This window comes from Lathyrus oleraceus, chromosome 4 (genome assembly GCF_024323335.1).
Source record: "Lathyrus oleraceus cultivar Zhongwan6 chromosome 4, CAAS_Psat_ZW6_1.0, whole genome shotgun sequence".
Classification (NCBI taxonomy): domain Eukaryota; kingdom Viridiplantae; phylum Streptophyta; class Magnoliopsida; order Fabales; family Fabaceae; genus Lathyrus; species Lathyrus oleraceus.
The window spans coordinates 16,992,974-17,012,433 of NC_066582.1; the positions used below are offsets into that span (position 1 = coordinate 16,992,974).

Sequence of the window (19,460 nt, forward strand, 5' to 3'; positions counted from 1 at the left end):
TAACAACATATAAATCAGAGTAATCATGCAATTAAGGGTGTCACACATTTTATTTCGCACCATTCGTCATACTATTTAGTCATGCTCATTATTTAACTCAAAACATAAAGTATTGCACAATACGCAGCGGATAGAGATCAAATCGATCATTCAAAACATGTAACATACTACATGTAAACTGGTTCAACAAACATCAACAACACAATTAAAAATGTTCCCTCCCGATGTTACATCTATCAGAGCATGACCCACTAAGGAGACTACACTAGACTCCAAGCATTAGCTTCTACTCAATCACTGCTCGTTACCTGAAAAATAGTTGTAAGGGTGAGTTCCTCAATCGATATAATAAGCATTATAGAATATAATGTCATGTTAAGTAATTTAACACATTAATCACCCTAATCGCATCACACATTCAGTAACGGCACATCGACTCAAATATCATACTCAATATCAACACAATCCATACTCATGCTCAATGCCAACACAACACACGTATAACATTGGAATACATCCATTCATATTGTACACTACACATATATTATGCAATGAGACTCCATGCATGCGGTACCGACTATTCGTGAACATATAGTTCAACTTCACCGACCAAATCCAGGTACGGCTACCAAGCTCACTAGTCCCACTCATTTGAGACCTAGTGACTCACATCACTAATTCCTCACCATGGGAATTAGCTACCACCCCAAGGGTCATGCTATGCACGCTAATTCACCTAGCATGCAAACATCAAAAACAGTCCAAATGACTAACATCACTAATTCCTCACCATGGGAATTAGCTACCACCATAAAGGCCACATTATGCACGCTAATCACCTAGCAATGCAACATCACAACAATAATCCACAATGGACCGATGCTCACTCTCTAAGCCATAAAACAGTCCATTCACAACACATGCATAACATACACATTCACAACACATGTATCAACACATCATATCATGTCAATTAATTAAACACAGTATTAGCACACTCTACTAATACCTATACTGCTCAAAACAGCGGGAAATAATCCCTACTATATCACACACCGATATAGGCAACCATCAATTAGGCACACAACATTTTAATTAACAATTTTTCCACTCTGCAACAGTGTTAACCGGTTAACGCCCTGGGTTAACCGGTTAACGCAACACAAACACGCTTCCTGCCCAAAACTTAACAGTGTTAACCGGTTAACGCCCTGGGTTAACCGGTTAACGCAGCACAAACAGCAATATTTCAGCAATCACAACAGTGTTAACCGGTTAACACCCTGGGTTAACCGGTTAACGCAGACAAAACAGCAATTATTCAGAATACATAATAGTGTTAACCGGTTAACACCCTGGGTTAACTGGTTAACGCAAGACAGAAGTTGTTCCTGCGCTAACACAAGGCAGAATGCAGTATTCTCCGCATTTTCCGCCGTTGGAGGACTTCCGGACCTCCGATTCCAATTCCGTAAAAAGCTATACGTTCGGAAATTCACAACTAACCCAAACACAGATTCAATTACAGCCTAAACACAGTTTATCCAACATAATTTTCCAGCATTCATAATCCCAATTAGGGTCAATTCAACGGCTTATCACTACCCATTACATGCTAACCCATAATACCCATTAAACGACGATAAACCCCCCTTACCTGAGTTAATCCGGCAATCTCTAAGCTCCAAGCTTTTCTCTTCTCCAACCTTTGCCCTTGCTCTTCCTCTTTGCCCTTTCTCCACTTTCCACTTTTCAACCGCTTCTCTGTTTCACGTAAAACTCTTTTTACCAAATGGGATTCTTTTTCCTTACTTCACACTTATATATTTTTCAATAATTATTATTCCAAAATAATAATAATAATAATCCAATAATTCCAATTATTTAACTAAATTAATAAATATAATATTAATTTAAATCAAATAATTATCTTATTTTTATTGGGATGTTACAACTCTCCCCCACTAAAAGAGTTTTCGTCCTCGAAAACATACCTCAAGCGAATAATTCCGGATAAGACTCCTTCATCTGACTCTCAAGTTCCCAAATCACATTGCCACCTGCTGGTCCTCCCCAAGCTACCTTCACCAAGGCAATCTCTTTACCCCGCAACTGCTTCAACTCTCGATCCTCAATCCTCATAGGTGATGTTTCAACAGTCAGGTTATCTCTCACCTGTACATCATCTATTTGGACTACATGCGACGGATCATGAATGTACCTCCTCAGCTGAGACACATGAAAAACCTCATGCAAATTCGCAAGCGACGGCGGTAAAGCGATACGATAGGCTACCTCCCCTATCCTCTCCAAAATCTGATAAGGACCAATAAATCGAGGTGTCAACTTCTTCGACTTCAAAGCTCGACCAACACCAGTTATCGGAGTAACACGAAGAAACACATGATCTCCCTCTTGGAACTCAAGTGACTTCCTCCTCTTGTCATGATAACTTTTCTGACGACTCTGAGCAATTCTCATCTTCTCCTGAATCATCTTAATCTTTTCCGTAGTCTGTTGAACAATCTCCGGTCCAACCACAACACTCTCACCGGACTCATACCAACATAAAGGTGTCCGACATCTCCTACCATACAAAGCTTCAAACGGTGCCATACCAATGCTCGAATGAAAACTATTGTTGTAGGTAAACTCAATCAAAGGCAAATAACAATCCCAAGCACCTCCCTTTTCCAAAACACAAGCTCTCGAAAGATCCTCTAATGACTGAATCGTCCTCTCAGTCTGACCATCAGTCTGCGGATGATATGCAGAACTCAATCTTAGCTTAGTTCCCAAAGCCTTCTGCAAACCTTCCCAGAACTTCGATGTAAATCTAGGATCTCTGTCCGAAACAATACTCGACGGAATACCATGCAAACTTACAATTTTCTCAATATACAACTCAGCTAATCTCTCTAACGGATAATCCATTCTGATCGGAATGAAATGAGCCGATTTTGTCAATCTGTCAACAATCACCCAAATAGCTTCAAAATTCTTATTTGTCCTCGGCAAACCAGACACAAAATCCATACTGATACTATCCCACTTCCACTCTGGAATAGTCAACGGTTGCATTAGCCCAGACGGCTTCTGATGCTCAATCTTTGACTTCTGACAAGTCAAACAGGAATAAACAAAACTCGCAATTTCTCTTTTCATTCCCGGCCACCAAAATAACTTTTTCAAATCATGATACATCTTCGTAGCTCCAGGATGAATACTCAGGCCACTACGATGTCCTTCCTCCAGAATACTCTTCTTAAGTTCGGTAACATCCGGAATACACACCCGATTACCAAATTTCAAAACACCATTCTCATCAACTCTGAATTCACCACCTTGACCTTGATTCACTAGAGTCAACTTATCAACCAAAAGCACATCGGATTTCTGACCCTCTCTGATCTCATCCAGAATACCACTCGTTAACTTCAACATTCCCGGTTTAACACTATTGTGAGTACTCTCACACACCAAACTCAAGTCTCTAAACTGCTCAATTAAATCCAATTCTTTAACCATTAACATAGACATATGCAATGATTTCCGACTCAATGCATCAGCCACTACGTTTGCTTTACCCGGATGGTAATTCAACCCAAAGTCATAATCCTTCAGAAACTCTAACCATCTCCTCTGTCTCATATTCAGCTCTTTCTGATCAAACAAATACTTTAAACTTTTTTGGTCACTGAAAACCTCAAATCTTGACCCGTACAAGTAATGCCTCCATAACTTCAGAACAAATACCACAGCTGCCAACTCTAAGTCGTGTGTCGGATAGTTCCTCTCATGAACCCTCAGCTGTCTCGAAGCATAAGCTATAACCTGCTTATTCTGCATCAACACACCACCCAAACCCAACAATGAAGCATCACAGTAGACCTCAAATGATTCCGACGAACTCGGTAATATCAGAATAGGAGCAGTAGTTAACCTTCTCTTTAACTCTTGGAAACCTTCTTCACACTTTGAGTCCCAAACAAACGCTTGCCCCTTTCTAGTCAACACCGTCAACGGTAACGTCAACTTAGAAAATCCCTCAATAAACTTCCTATAATAACCAGCCAATCCAAGGAAACTTCGAATCTCAGCAACAGACTTCGGAGCTTCCCACTTAGACACCGCTTCTATCTTAGAAGGATCAACAGCAACACCACCTCTTGAAATTACATGACCAAGAAAACTAACCTCTTCTAACCAAAATTCACACTTAGACAGTTTAGCAAATAACTTCTTTTCTCGGAGCACTTCTAGAACCACTCTCAAATGCTCAGCATGCTCTTCTTCAGATTCTGAATACACCAAAATGTCATCAATAAACACCACAACAAACTTGTCTAGGTACGGATGGAAAATCCTATTCATATACTCCATGAATACTCCAGGCGCATTAGTCACACCAAAAGGCATTACAGAATACTCATAATGTCCATACCTTGTTCTGAAAGCAGTCTTCTGAATATCCTCAGTTTTCACACGTATCTGATGATATCCCGATCTCAAATCTATCTTGCTGAACACTCTCGCACCAACCAACTGATCCATCAAATCATCAATCCTCGGCAAAGGATACCGATTCTTGATCGTCACTTTATTCAGTTGCCTGTAGTCCACACACAACCTCATAGTACCTTCTTTCTTCTTAACCAATAATACTGGTGCACCCCACGGTGACACACTCGGACGAATAAATTTCTTATCCAACAGATCTTCCAACTGACTCTTCAATTCAGCTAACTCAACAGCAGACATACGGTACGGAGCCATCGATATCGGTCTAGTACCAGGTACCAAATCAATCGAGAATTCAACTTCACGCTCTGGCGGCAATTCATTCACTTCTTCAGGAAACACATCAGGAAAATCACACACCACGGCTAGATCGCCAATCACCAGTTTATCTTTAGCCTCCAAAGTCGCTAACAGCATAAACAACTCTGCCCCACCTGCTACTTCCTCATTCACCTGCCTTGCTGATAGAAACAAATCCTTACCTTCCTCAATCTCAGGAAATATCACAGTCTTATCAAAACAGTTGATAGAAACCCGGTTAGACACCAACCAGTTCATACCCAAGATAACGTCAATCTGCACTAATGGAAGACACACAAGGTCTATCCCAAAGTCTCTACCAAAAATACTCAAAGGACAATTTAAACAAACTGAAGTAGTAGTCACTGAACCCTTCGCAGGAGTATCAATCACCATACTACCCAACATCTCAGATATCTCTAATTTAAGTTTCACAGCACAATCCAAAGATATAAAGGAATGAGTCACACCTGTGTCAATAATAGCTACAAGAGGAAAGCCATTAATATAACACGTACCTCGGATCAAACGATCATCTGCAGAAGTCTCAGAACCCGATAAAGCAAAGACCTTTCCTCCCGACTGGTTCTCCTTCTTTGGCTTAGGACACTGTGGACTGATATGACCCACCTCTCCACAGTTGAAGCAAGTCAGAGCCTTCAACCGGCACTCTGCAGCCAAATGACCACCTTTACCACACTTGAAACACTTCTTCTCAACACTAGCACACTCATGGAAACGATGTCCAGCCTGACCACATCTGTAACACTTAGCAGGGGCACTGGAGTCTCCCCCACTAGGCCTCTTCATTCCACTCTGCCTCTGGAAACCTTTGCCAGCTGCATACGGTTTCCCACGATCATTCTGATTCTTGCCTCTCCTATCAACCCTCTGCTGATAGCTTTCCGCTCTGGCCTTGGTATCCTGTTCAAAAATCCTGCAACAGTCAACCAAATCAGAAAACACTCTAATCCGCTGATACCCAATAGCCTGCTTGATCTCAGGACGTAACCCGTTCTCAAACTTCACACATTTCAAAAATTCCCCAGTAGCCTCATCATAGGGAGTGTAATACTTCGACAGCTCTGTGAACTTAGCAGCATACTCAGTAACAGACCGATTGCCCTGCTTCAATTCCAAGAACTCTATCTCTTTCTTTCCTCTAACATCCTCTGGAAAATACTTCCTCAGGAATCTCTCTCTGAACACAGCCCAAGTGATCTCAGCATTCCCAGCAGATTCCAACTCAGTGCGGGTAGCAACCCACCAATCATCTGCTTCCTCTGACAGCATATGCGTACCGAACCTGACCTTCTGGTTATCGGCACACTCAGTCACCCGGAAGATTCTCTCGATCTCCTTCAACCACTTCTGAGCGCCATCTGGATCGTATGCTCCCTTGAACATTGGAGGATTGTTCTTCTGGAACTCACTCAGTTGACGAGCAGCTCCCAGTCCCACAACATTCGGATTCCCTCCAAGTACTCCAGCTAGCATACCCAGAGCCTCAGCAATCGCAGCATCGTCTCTACCTCTTCCCGCCATCTCTATTCTGAAAACCCAACAAGCTAAATAATAAGTACTGATAGGGTTACACAACACCTATCCCGTACGGGGAAACAGAATAATTACGACTCGACTCGACCAACCAGGCTCTGATACCACTAATGTAACACCCTTCTAAAATACCCCAAATATTTAATTAAAATAACAACATATAAATCAGAGTAATCATGCAATTAAGGGTGTCACACATTTTATTTCGCACCATTCGTCATACTATTTAGTCATGCTCATTATTTAACTCAAAACATAAAGTATTGCACAATACGCAGCGGATAGAGATCAAATCGATCATTCAAAACATGTAACATACTACATGTAAACTGGTTCAACAAACATCAACAACACAATTAAAAATGTTCCCTCCCGATGTTACATCTATCAGAGCATGACCCACTAAGGAGACTACACTAGACTCCAAGCATTAGCTTCTACTCAATCACTGCTCGTTACCTGAAAAATAGTTGTAAGGGTGAGTTCCTCAATCGATATAATAAGCATTATAGAATATAATGTCATGTTAAGTAATTTAACACATTAATCACCCTAATCGCATCACACATTCAGTAACGGCACATCGACTCAAATATCATACTCAATATCAACACAATCCATACTCATGCTCAATGCCAACACAACACACGTATAACATTGGAATACATCCATTCATATTGTACACTACACATATATTATGCAATGAGACTCCATGCATGCGGTACCGACTATTCGTGAACATATAGTTCAACTTCACCGACCAAATCCAGGTACGGCTACCAAGCTCACTAGTCCCACTCATTTGAGACCTAGTGACTCACATCACTAATTCCTCACCATGGGAATTAGCTACCACCCCAAGGGCCATGCTATGCACGCTAATTCACCTAGCATGCAAACATCAAAAACAATCCAAATGACTAACATCACTAATTCCTCACCATGGGAATTAGCTACCACCATAAAGGCCACATTATGCACGCTAATCACCTAGCAATGCAACATCACAACAATAATCCACAATGGACCGATGCTCACTCTCTAAGCCATAAAACAGTCCATTCACAACACATGCATAACATACACATTCACAACACATGTATCAACACATCATATCATGTCAAATAATTAAACACAGTATTAGCACACTCTACTAATACCTATACTGCTCAAAACAGCGGGAAATAATCCCTACTATATCACACACCGATATAGGCAACCATCAATTAGGCACACAACATTTTAATTAACAATTTTTCCACTCTGCAACAGTGTTAACCGGTTAACGCCCTGGGTTAACCGGTTAACGCAGCACAAACACGCTTCCTGCCCAAAACTTAACAGTGTTAACCGGTTAACGCCCTGGGTTAACCGGTTAACGCAGCACAAACAGCAATATTTCAGCAATCACAACAGTGTTAACCGGTTAACACCCTGGGTTAACCGGTTAACGCAGACAAAACAACAATTATTCAGAATACATAACAGTGTTAACCGGTTAACACCCTGGGTTAACCGGTTAACGCAAGACAGAAGTTGTTCCTGCGCTAACACAAGGCAGAATGCAGTATTCTCCGCATTTTCCGCCGTTGGAGGACTTCCGGACCTCCGATTCCAATTCCGTAAAAAGCTATACGTTCGGAAATTCACAACTAACCCAAACACAGATTCAATTACAGCCTAAACACAGTTTATCCAACATAATTTTCCAGCATTCATAATCCCAATTAGGGTCAATTCAACGACTTATCACTATCCATTACATGCTAACCCATAATACCCATTAAACGACGATAAACCCCCCTTACCTGAGTTAATCCGGCAATCTCTAAGCTCCAAGCTTTTCTCTTCTCCAACCTTTGCCCTTGCTCTTCCTCTTTGCCCTTTCTCCACTTTCCACTTTTCAGCCGCTTCTCTGTTTCACGTAAAACTCTTTTTACCAAATGGGATTCTTTTTCCTTACTTCACACTTATATATTTTCCAATAATTATTATTCCAAAATAATAATAATAATAATCCAATAATTCCAATTATTTAACTAAATTAATAAATATAATATTAATTTAAATCAAATAATTATCTTATTTTTATTGGGATGTTACATTACTGCTTATAGAAGACTCACTAGTCGTTTAATCTACTTGGCTACCACTAGACTTTACCTGGGCTTCTCAATTACACAGCTCAGACAATTCATGGTATATCCCACAATAGTTCATCTATAGGCTGCCTGCAGGCTCCTTAAATACATCAAGCAATCTCTTTCCCAAGGCTTATTTTTTCCTTCCACCTCAACACTTCAACTCAAAGCTTTCAGCGACTCTAATTGGACATCATGCAATGACACGATATGCTCTGTCACATGGTTCTGCATATTTTTAGGAGATTCTCTCATCTCGTGGAAATCCAAAAAGCGTCTAACAATTTCTAGATCCGCATCTGAAGCTGAGTATCGAGCTTTTGCATCAACAGTTTATAAATTAAAATGGTTAACATATTTATTACTCGACTTTAATGTATAATTCATCACGCATGCACTTATCTATTGTGATAATCAATTGGCATGTCATGTTGTAGCCAATGCCACCTTTCATGAAAGGACAAAACATATTGAAATTTATTATCATGTCGTGCGAGAAAAACCCAATGCAAAACTCTTCCAATCACTACATATCCTATTTTCAACCCAACTTACTGACATGTTGACTAAGCCCATCAATTCTCATTTATTTTCTCTTATCTTATTGAAGTTGGGAATCTCGATTAACTATGTTCCAACTTGAGAGGGGCTTGAGAGGGGTATTGAGTCATATTCTCCATAATTGTTTTTACAGTTATGTTAGTAGTTAGTTATACTTTATTGGTTGCTTGAGTTGTAAGTTGTCTCTTGTATATATAAGAATCTTATCAATGCAAGTGGAGTAAAAAGCTTATTATATTTAATTCTCAATCTTTCACAATTCTTATTACTTTCAAAAATATCAACCTAGATCAATTAATGGCTTGAAATCCGTCACAAATTCCCTTTTAAAAGCATTTGAGCACACATACATTTTATAAAGCACTAATTGATCCATACTCAACGCACTTTTAATTATACATGTGCTTATTAGATTACTTGTCAATAGTTCTTGAGCATAGCTCCTCAAATGTTTGTAATGATTTTCCAAATTTTCTTATATTATTTTTAATATATTTAGTTTTGTTTGTATATTTGAAACCTACTTAGTTTTAGTTTTATCTTGTAATGGCCCAATCTTCATGTTTTTAGTGTTCCTAAAAACACTTCTTGTTATCCATTTTTCTTTTTCTTTCATGTTCCTACCAGTTTTATGGAATGTGTGAGTATTATTGGTATATCAAGTGTTTCTCCATGATTTCAATATCAGTTCTTGCCTCAATTATTATATAATCATTGATCATTATATCAATGATATGTTTCATTATTCCTTATTATTACTTTTCCTTTTTTACTAGTCCATTTTAATTACTAATAACTAGTCAACTTACCATTTATGTATATGTTATAAACTTGTACAAAATATAATTGAAATATATACCATCTGTTATTTTATATGGTATCAAATTAAGTCATCGCTTCCCAACATTTTTCTTTTTATGATTTCTCATGGCACCGTTAAACAATATTAAATTCAATTACCTCAAAGAACTCATGGAATTCATCACAAACACACTTCTTCTAATCAAGCTCAATGATACAACTATCATGCTTGGTATAAATAGGTAAACTCGCATCTCATAACTCATGATCTTGAAGGCTATGTCATAGGCATAACTAAGTGTCCTCCTGCCACTATTGGCATTGGTGAAACTACATCAGCAAATCATGTTCACTCCTTATGGATCCGACAAGACAAACTCATCTACCTTTCTTTTTTTGGCTCGTGCGACTCAGAAGCACGATATGTCATGAGTGTTTCTGACACTTCTCACAAAGCTTGGCTAGCCCTTGTTCGTGCCTTTTCAAATTGATCAGAATCAAGAATTATATCACTTCAGGGACACCTCATCTCCATAACCAAAGGGAGCTCTTTTGTCTCAACATATTTGCAGTTAATATGTAATATTGCTGATGAATTAGCTCTGATATGGAATCACATTGATAACCTTAAAATGGTTATCCATGCCTTGAATGGTCTTTGACCAACATTTATAGAATTCATTTCTTCAATTCGCCCTTGTGATTCTCCAATATCTTTCAACGAACTCTATGACAAATTGGTGGTGTCATATGGACAAAAGGCAATGTCATCATCTATAGGTTAAGATATACCTGAAAGGGCTTGATCGCTTGATTCCCTCTATAGGAAAATGAGAGATGATTCATCCCTAAAGACAAGCTTCGCACATCTTCGAGTATAGATAGCCCAAACAGGCGGGCCTCAATTGTACTCGTGAATCGTCATTAAGTCGATGAAGTATTTAAGGTAGACCAAATCGATGTAGGTTGTACTTTTATCAATAAACATGAATGTGCCAATAAAAAATAAGAGGTAACACCTCAGTGCATATTGTCGGTGGTACTCAACATGCATATCATCATCGTTCGCATCCATAGTCATTTACAAGTGATCTTTATAAAGGTCTCTCAACAATCTAAATCTAGCATGAGCAACTCTGAAGTCAATTACCTCCTTCTGGACCTCGGTTGGGTCAACTCCTAAATAGGTAACCATCATCTTGATGGCTTTGTCTCGGCCGATCTTGGATTGGTCCATTAATTTTTCCCTAATGGAAAGATGTGGGAGGCATGAGACGTCATCTAGGATGATGGATATCTCACCAATAGGAAGGTGGAAAGATGACGTCTTTGAATGTCATCTTCTGAAAATGTCTTGTATCCAGCAACACATAAACCGGCAAGCTCGGAGTAGCGAAGAACATTCTTGAACCAGACATCTTCATTCTACCACAATTCCAAACTCTTCCTTCAGTATTTTATGGATTTTAAACATGGTCGTTCCTCTAAAAATAAATATATCAACATCAATGACAATTAAATTAGTATAAAACAGATCTAATGCAAAAGTAAATAAATATACCTCTCCTTCCAAACATGTCTAGCAGCATGGTCTCCATAGAGATGAACAGAGGAGGTGTCATATGAGCCTCCTGAATAACTATCTACAAGAGACATCTACATCAGCAGCGGATTCCTCCTAATTGGCTTCATAAGCTTTATGGGCTTTCATAAGTAGGGGACACGTGACTCTGTGAAGTAGATGCTTAAGAGAGACGACTTTGTGAACCTCGACCTTGTGAGTTGTGACACTTCCCATCAAATGAAGTGGCATCGACTTGTGGCATCGTGGTCCTAGTCCTGGCCATCTCATGTTGTACATGTTGAGACACAGGGTCGAGCTTCAATCTCTCCTGATTTTTTTCAATCATTGTACCTGTAATAATACCAGAAGATCACATCAAAATGTAGTTCAGGAAAAATCCAAAGATGCATCTAACCAGTTTAGACAAAATTCAGATATACATCTCCGAATAAACTCACGAGTTGCAGAAAATCATAGTGATGCTCTAAACTCCAACCAAAAGAAATGGATGTTGATACTATCTATCTATTTTGAATGTAACTACTACCTAATGCATCTTAAATAATCTAGTTTACATAATACATTCACTATATCTAAAAAAATGAAATGAGAAACTTATCGAATGAGACTTATGAGTGAAAAACTTCAATGGAGTGAGTGGATGACTTGGAATTAAATATAGCGAAGTAAAAGTAGTTTTGAACTTGAAAAAACTTACTCAGAAACTCAAATGCAAATTTGACAAGTTCGTAACAAGTGATGAAGAAATGGAAAAAGATTTTCAAATAATGGATTTTGCTAAATATGAATATTTGGACTCACCCTAAAATTATATTGATACGGAGTTACATATCCGGACTAAATTTTGACAAAATAAAAATGACTCACAATTTGTGCTAAAATGTTCAATGTAGTTTTGATTGTTATATTGTCAAAACTATCCCAAATCTTCTATTATATAGAGAAAAAAGTTATATAAACTATTAAAAAATTAAGGATTCTATTTGTAAAAAAATAATCATTGTTACTATATGTAAAAAAAACGACACTTATAATTACGTAAACATAATAAACATTTCTTATAGTATATAAAAGCCATAAATTAAGATGAAAACTAATTTATATTTACCTTTTCATAAAAACACAAATGATAGTAAATAATTTATTTTATCACAATGTAGATATCACATGACATAAATCTAAAATCTTGGAACAATAATGACATTTATGAACTAACAAGAAGTTCAACAATTTAACGTCAAGAAGAACAAAAGAAAAATGGCAACTAATAATGAAATACAAAAACATTTAGACCCCCTAAGGGATGGGCCACTATGTTGAAGAAGCTTGGCATATGAATTAGCCAGCTGAAAAACAAAATCCTTAGCTTTATGGTTTAACTTTTCCCTCAATAAACAACTCTAAAACAACATCAAAACAAAAATTATACAACTGATGAAAATACTGACTCTGGAAGCTCCACTTAAATATCATACTGTAATAGAGATTGCTCTATAACTCAAAGTATGAGCATAAAAGTAAAAGTAATTTCAAAGTAATTAAACAACGCAGAGAGACATTCATCCATTCTCATCCAGATATAAGTATTCTTGTGCGTCCAAAATCTTTCGATTCACTGGAGCAGAGCTTGGCATGCCTCAATATCAGATGCTTGTGCATCCAACACAGCTTGACCGGATGAAGAGCTAATTACCTGGACCGCAGCTGTGAATATTGCTTTCTGGAAGTAGTCATCACTCACCTTATTAAGGATTTCTCTAACCACCTTAAAGTCCAAACCACCAGACAAAACTAGTATCCCTATTATCTCACCAAAGTTGCTCGGTGCTTTTGGTAAATCTATGCCAATATCATCAAGCAGAGAAGCAAATAACAAACATCCAGTTCCTATGTCTCTAGCTGAGAGAATCTTCTTCAAAAATAGATGCTCAATAAGCTTAGCAACAGGTTCAACACATGGCGGGCTTTTATCTAGTCCAAGGGAAATGGCTTCCTTGACAAACTCTGGGTAATAACTAGGAGCTTTTAATTCCTCAACGCACTGCAATGCCTCATCCAAAAGCCGGACATTGAAATACTCTTGCAGAAGAGAGACAGTTTTGCGATGAAGGTCATCAATATTCAATTTTGCAGCTGGGGCCTGGGGCTTCTCAGGGGTTACAGCAGGAACAGATTTAACGGGTGAAGGGATTTGAGGCGCAGGCTCTAAAGCTGAAGCAAAGCTTGTTGGACGACCTCCATGAACCAGTGCACTATTTTTCCCACTTACAAGACCACTGCTACCTTGAGGCAGTAACTTTGAGTTTAGGGCAGGGGATGGCTTGGAAAGGAAAGGAGACTGGCCACGTCCTCCAGCTTGCGACATGTCTCCTCTTGGCATAGATCTAGTCCTAGGCACCTCCCAGTTATCATTATCAATACCAGGCATCCCAGGCATCTTCCTCACTCCCGGCATCCCAGGCATTAAACCTCCTGTACCAGGCCGTGCAACGGGAAAGCCCCCAGCGCTGGTATTTCCTTGAATACCAGTAACACGGGTGTTTCTCATACTAGCAGTGGCACCTGGACGCAATCCAAGATTCTTTTCGGCCTCCGAATGGATTTCAGATATGGTTTTGGCCTTTGCCTACATACAGATAGAGTAAAACATTAATACTTGATATACATATAAAAAAAACAAGTAAATTCAACATTTGAATTGACAATGTATCTACAGACCAATAAATTTAGCAAGCTTACCTCTTCACGTCTTGGGATCCAGTTACTAGCGCGCAAATCTATAACATCGCGCACCATGAATCTCATCCTTGGTACAAGTTGTGGATTGGTGCTCAATTCTTTCAATCGGCCAAAGTACACATCATTTATACGTCGTGATTTTGGGCTTTCATCAAGCTGCTTGCCAATAGTGTTGAAAAAATGACATATTGCTTCAACATTTTCCTCAGCTGGACAGACTTTGCTGTCAGAAGCTCCTAAAAGCTCCTGTTCATAAATATCATTCAGTTAACCAGGCAGATAAGTAAATAATCTCAAACCAGTAAGATATTGCAAAAAAGAGTCGAGTCATAAGTCTTGATATAACCTGAACAATGTGATGGACAATCTTTTCAGGAACCATTTTTTGCTTCAGCAGCTCACCAATTAAACGGATGTTTCCAAGGGTACGAATCTTGACAACTCTTTCCTTGTCACGTCGCTCCGACTCTTGCTCAGGGGAAGTCATCTGTGCCAATTCTTCCCTCAATTTACCAGCGCCTTCAAAAGCTTCCTGGCAGTTATTCAAGAGTACTCTCTTAAAAGTTATTTCTTTACCATCAGGTTCTTCAGATGGGAATGGGGGCAGCTTTTCATTAAGATCAGAACACAGTTGCGCATACATGGGGCAGAATGTTGGTTCAAGCACTGCCTTATCAAATATCAGTGAAATAACTCCCTGCAAATGCAAAGAAAAACTTTATAAAATAATCAGTGAAATAACTCCATGCAATTACAAAGAAAAACGGTTGATAAGAAAATTAACAGGGATACAAAGAGAAATATATTTCAAAAGAATAAAGAACCTTCAATATATCAGCTGATGTAATGCCAGAATCGATCAACTGACCCTTCAAAAGATCAAATTTTTCTGGAGTCAACTTATTCAGTATACTGCATTGAAGTAGTTAACAGCATTTAGAATAGTAGTAACACGAATGGAAGTTAGGATTCAGTAAAACAAAGTTAGATAATAATCTGTATCAAACTCTTATGAAGACTAAAGAATTAAAAATTACCCTTTGACTGTTTTTAAGACCCGGTCCTTGTCTGAGAGACTTCCCCTTCTAAAAGACCATGGTACCTCAGCCTTTACCAGAGTAGGAGCAGGTCCTCCCTGAAATAATTAATAATACAAGAATAAAATAATGAGGTCATAAAACATATAAAACAAAAATAGATAACATGAAGTTTTGCCAATGTTTATTACCCCTTGGTTGGAACGTGGGTACTGAGAATTCGGTTGACTAGTGCCAAACTCTCTATTCTCCTTGATATTATCCCAAGACCTCTCATCTGCGTTAGCCGGAAGTTGCGCAGATCGACCACGCCAGTCACGATTATCTGGTTCAGCATATCGAGCTTGAGTTTGAGTTGGAGCCTGCAGAAGAAAACATAAAAATCAATACACGAAATTTAAACTAAATATTTTGATGGACATAAATAAATTTATAAAAATGCCAATGTATCATTGCATGCGTCAAAAGAATAAAATGGTGGAATCATTCAAACACAATAATTTTTCATTCATGGCCATGATAAGACCCTGCAAGATACTACTATTAATATGTTCACTTCATGATAAATCAATCATAACTTACCCAAGAGGACGAAAAAGAATTTAGGCCTTAGAGAGCTAACAGAGTAAATAGAAGACAGAAAAGACACTTACATTGCTTTCGACACGACCCCAACTTTGATCTTCACCGAAAAGTTCAGCATCGATTTCATGTCTGAGCTTTAAAATATCTTCAGGGGTCTCCTCAACAGTCTGAGTAAAAGAAATAGTAGTCATTAAATACATGGATTTAATATTAGTTCACTAGAAAAAAGAGGTACAAAATGACCCAAAAGTATACAGAATATTTATCCAAAGGATTACAAAATGACCCAAAAGCCCGGTTTGCCTTCTAATGAAGCATATGCTTTATATTATAGAAAGGATTGCAAATAGATAGCATGTGAACAAAAAACTCATTAAGGAAAAGTATTACTAATTCAAAAAGGAAACAACTAGCTGCAGGAGCAAAAATATCAATACCTCCTTAATATGCAGGAGCTCTTCTCTGGAATATCGCACCCGCTCACGGCCTTCAAACTGTGAATCTCCAATCTATAATGCAAGAAGTAGTTAGATACAAATCACATAATATAGTCATAGGCAAGAACCATTCAAGCATACAACCCAGAGAACAAATGAGTTAAAGTAAGAGATAACACATAAATTATATGTACTAACATCGCAGTGTAAATAGCTATCAAGTTCAATTAAGTCATCAGAAACATTTAAAAAAGTATTGCCTTCAGAACAAAGTAGAAATATATTGAATCCTACAGCAACTATGAAAATCAAGTTCATTTAAGGATGAAACACAAATAAACCAAGCAGTAATCAATATGAAATATGGATGATTGGTCCATAGATAAAAACATAAATATAAACCATAATACAAAGAAAATTATCAGATTCTATGTAACACAGAATTCTGAAATTAAGTTCAATGTATGTGGGATCTTTATGGGTATTTTGAGACTTCATCAAACCCACCTAAAGCCAACACATTGCTTTCTGTCCATATTTACAGCAAGTACACATACTTAAGTGTCCCGCCAAGAATTAGGACATTACAATCAAACCTGACTTTTGTTATATGGATCTTAACTTAAATCCCCAGCTGCTAACAAAACAAATACCAGTAAACAAAACATGCAAGAGTGTATGATGTTAGTATCTTCTAAAGAGTTGTCTTCCTGCTTTCATAAAAAAAAAGTTAATCAGTTAAGTTCCAAAATACGCAATCATCACACCCCGACATTCAAAATTATGGATTTATGCAAAACTAAACTACATAATAAAACCACCGCACACAGCCACATAGAGACATTGTTTGTCGACTTAAAACCTCACACCTCAATTTAAATATAAAACTTATAAAAGGACAAAAGGGCAACAGAATGACTCTTGATAGCAATCAAATTGAATAAACTCAAACAAAAAAGTAATAAACGTCCGGAACGACCAGAATTCTAAAATAAAGTTCAGTGTATGTGGGATCTTTATGGTAATTTGAAACTCAGTCAAACCCACCTAAAGCCCACGAATTGCTCTCTGTCCATATTTACGGCAAGTACACACACTTAAGTGCCCCACCAAGAATTAGGACATCAAAAATCAAGCCAGGCTTCTGTCTTAACTTAAATCTCTAGATGTTAAACAGCAAACAAAGGACAGTAAATATAACACACAAGTGTATAAGTACATGCCAGTTACCTCTTCTAAAAAGTTATCAAAACACTTGTATAATATAGTTATAAACAAACTAGTTAAATTCCAAAACACACAATTATCAAACCCAAAGGCATTCAAATCTATGGATTTAGACAAGAGAAAATCACAAAATAAAGCCACAGTCCTATTAAACACCAACAACAAAAACACAATAGTAAATTTAAAAAACAAAAAAACAGCAACAGATTGAGTCTTAATATTAATAGTTGATCTAAATATACACAAAAACATAAACTTTATATAAAAAAACCTTCTTCTAACTACATGAAGAAGAGATAAACAACATAAAGCAAATAAATTCAATAAAAAAATTATAAATTTAATAGATAAAAATCAGATCCAACGAAAGGGGGTTTTATACCTTGAATGCGAAACGAGGTTGAGTGGCACCATGTTGACGAAGAAGATCAGACGAAAAGGAACCAAAAGCCGGGGAAACCGATGAGTTGGAAGAGGAAGATTCAAATCTAGGCGCAAGAAGCCTGTTTCCTCGACCACCACCAGGTCTCAAGCTCAAAACAGTTTGATCACCTTGCTGCATACCTTGTTAGATCTTGCGTTTTAGAGAGATTGGAAACAAACAAACAAACTTGACCGAGATTGAGCGGCGGAGAAGCGGCGGCGATTGAAGGAGGATAGGATAAATGGAAGAGATTGGGATTGGATTTTGAAGATGAGAGAGAGGCTAGGTATTGGATATTTCTCTCTCTTCTGCGGAGTGAGAAGAAGAGAGAACTGCGTGCGTTACAACGGAGGGGTGACAAAAAACCCTTATTAGAGATTTGTGCGTTGCGTTCGGTACCTTTGGAATTAAATATAATATTTTATCTTTTCACGAAAATTAGGTTAACTTAGAATTGTTTTTTTATATTTTATCTAGGGTTAACAATTTTACTACCCAAAACATAAGATTGATTTATTTTATTTTATGAAGATTTTATTTTATTTTTACTTAACACATAAGATTCGATAAAATTCACTTTTTACCACATTCCTTCCAAATTAATTCTTAAATAAAATATTTATTTAGGTTAAAAGAAGAAAAAAAAAAGTCAAAAGTTTATCTTATCTTTACTTTAACATATATATATATATAAATTCTCAAATTCATTGATTTTTTAATAAGCTTTTTTATATTTAAGATAATTTTTATTATTATATTTAATTATAGAAGGTGTATCAAAATAGTTTCTTCAATAACAAAAGGTATTTAGGAAAATCATAATAAATTTTAAATATATTTAAATAAATTTTAATGATTTTGAATATATTTATGATCAATTTTGTAATTTAAAGTAAATAAATTTTAATGATTTTGACTATATTTATGATCAATTTTGTAATTTAAAGTGAAATTAAAGGATTTGTTATTACTTTATAAAAGTCATGAAGAGAATAATCGATAACCATGAAACGCATCACGTTTCCGACTCGATATACATGCATTTTAGTCTGTTTTATATTCATTTCATATTTTTATGTAGTGTTATGTTGGTATTTTGTCTTTGTTGCGGGTATTTTTCAAGTAGGAGTTGGCACATGAGAAAACGGAGAAAAAAAGGCCAAAAGCAGAGAAAAATGACACCTCATCATGTAGAAAGTCAAATAAGGGTGCTCTAGTACTCGTGGCGTTCACCATAGGGGTATGATGTTCGTCATGGCCCGTTCATCAGTCGTGTCCCCCACGTTGCATTCATAGTGTTCGCTATAAGGCCATAGTGTCCGACATGGGATTCGTGTCCAAAAAAATTGTGACTGACTTGCTCAACCTTCTCCCACTTCACCATGATTTTTTCAACTGCTTCCACACGATATTACTGACTTCTGAGCTCTTGGAACACTATATATAGCTTTAGTTTCTAGATTTTCAAAGGGGCAAGTTTGTAGAATCAAATAGGCAAAAAAATCACTTATTGTAAAAGTGCTTAATTGCTCACATCGAGTAATA

At 37.4% G+C, this 19,460-nt stretch overlaps 1 protein-coding gene and 2 non-coding genes across 3 annotated transcripts; all 3 read right to left on the reverse strand.

Moving 5' to 3' along the window:
* Nucleotides 1-12,639: 12,639 nt before the first annotated feature.
* Nucleotides 12,640-18,305, reverse strand: LOC127138454 (eukaryotic translation initiation factor). The gene is made up of 9 exons (XM_051064906.1): nt 17,874-18,305; nt 16,265-16,336; nt 15,896-15,994; nt 15,434-15,604; nt 15,243-15,340; nt 15,030-15,117; nt 14,552-14,902; nt 14,206-14,451; nt 12,640-14,092 (listed from the first exon to the last, which is right to left on the reverse strand). The coding sequence occupies exons 1-9, from the start codon at nt 18,051-18,053 to the stop codon at nt 13,079-13,081; spliced, it is 2,319 nt and encodes a 772-aa protein (XP_050920863.1). The 5' UTR covers nt 18,054-18,305; the 3' UTR covers nt 12,640-13,078.
* On the reverse strand, nt 16,723-16,826 carry LOC127077619 (small nucleolar RNA snoR103). Its single transcript, XR_007787409.1, has one exon. It is a non-coding gene; the product is annotated as a small nucleolar RNA snoR103 (small nucleolar RNA).
* On the reverse strand, nt 17,264-17,366 carry LOC127077620 (small nucleolar RNA snoR103). Its single transcript, XR_007787410.1, has one exon. It is a non-coding gene; the product is annotated as a small nucleolar RNA snoR103 (small nucleolar RNA).
* Nucleotides 18,306-19,460: the final 1,155 nt, after the last annotated feature.

Bases quoted from the DNA above. Each gene is read 5' to 3' on its own strand.
- LOC127138454 (XM_051064906.1), bottom strand. From the start codon at position 18,053: ATGCAGCAAGGTGATCAAACTGTTTTGAGCTTGAGACCTGGTGGTGGT. The intron at 16,337-17,873 runs GTATAAAACCCC...CTTGCATTATAG, and splicing joins AACCTCGTTTCGCATTCAAG to ATTGGAGATTCACAGTTTGA. The intron at 15,995-16,264 runs GTATTGATATTT...TCTTTTACTCAG, and splicing joins AGCTCCTGCATATTAAGGAG to ACTGTTGAGGAGACCCCTGA.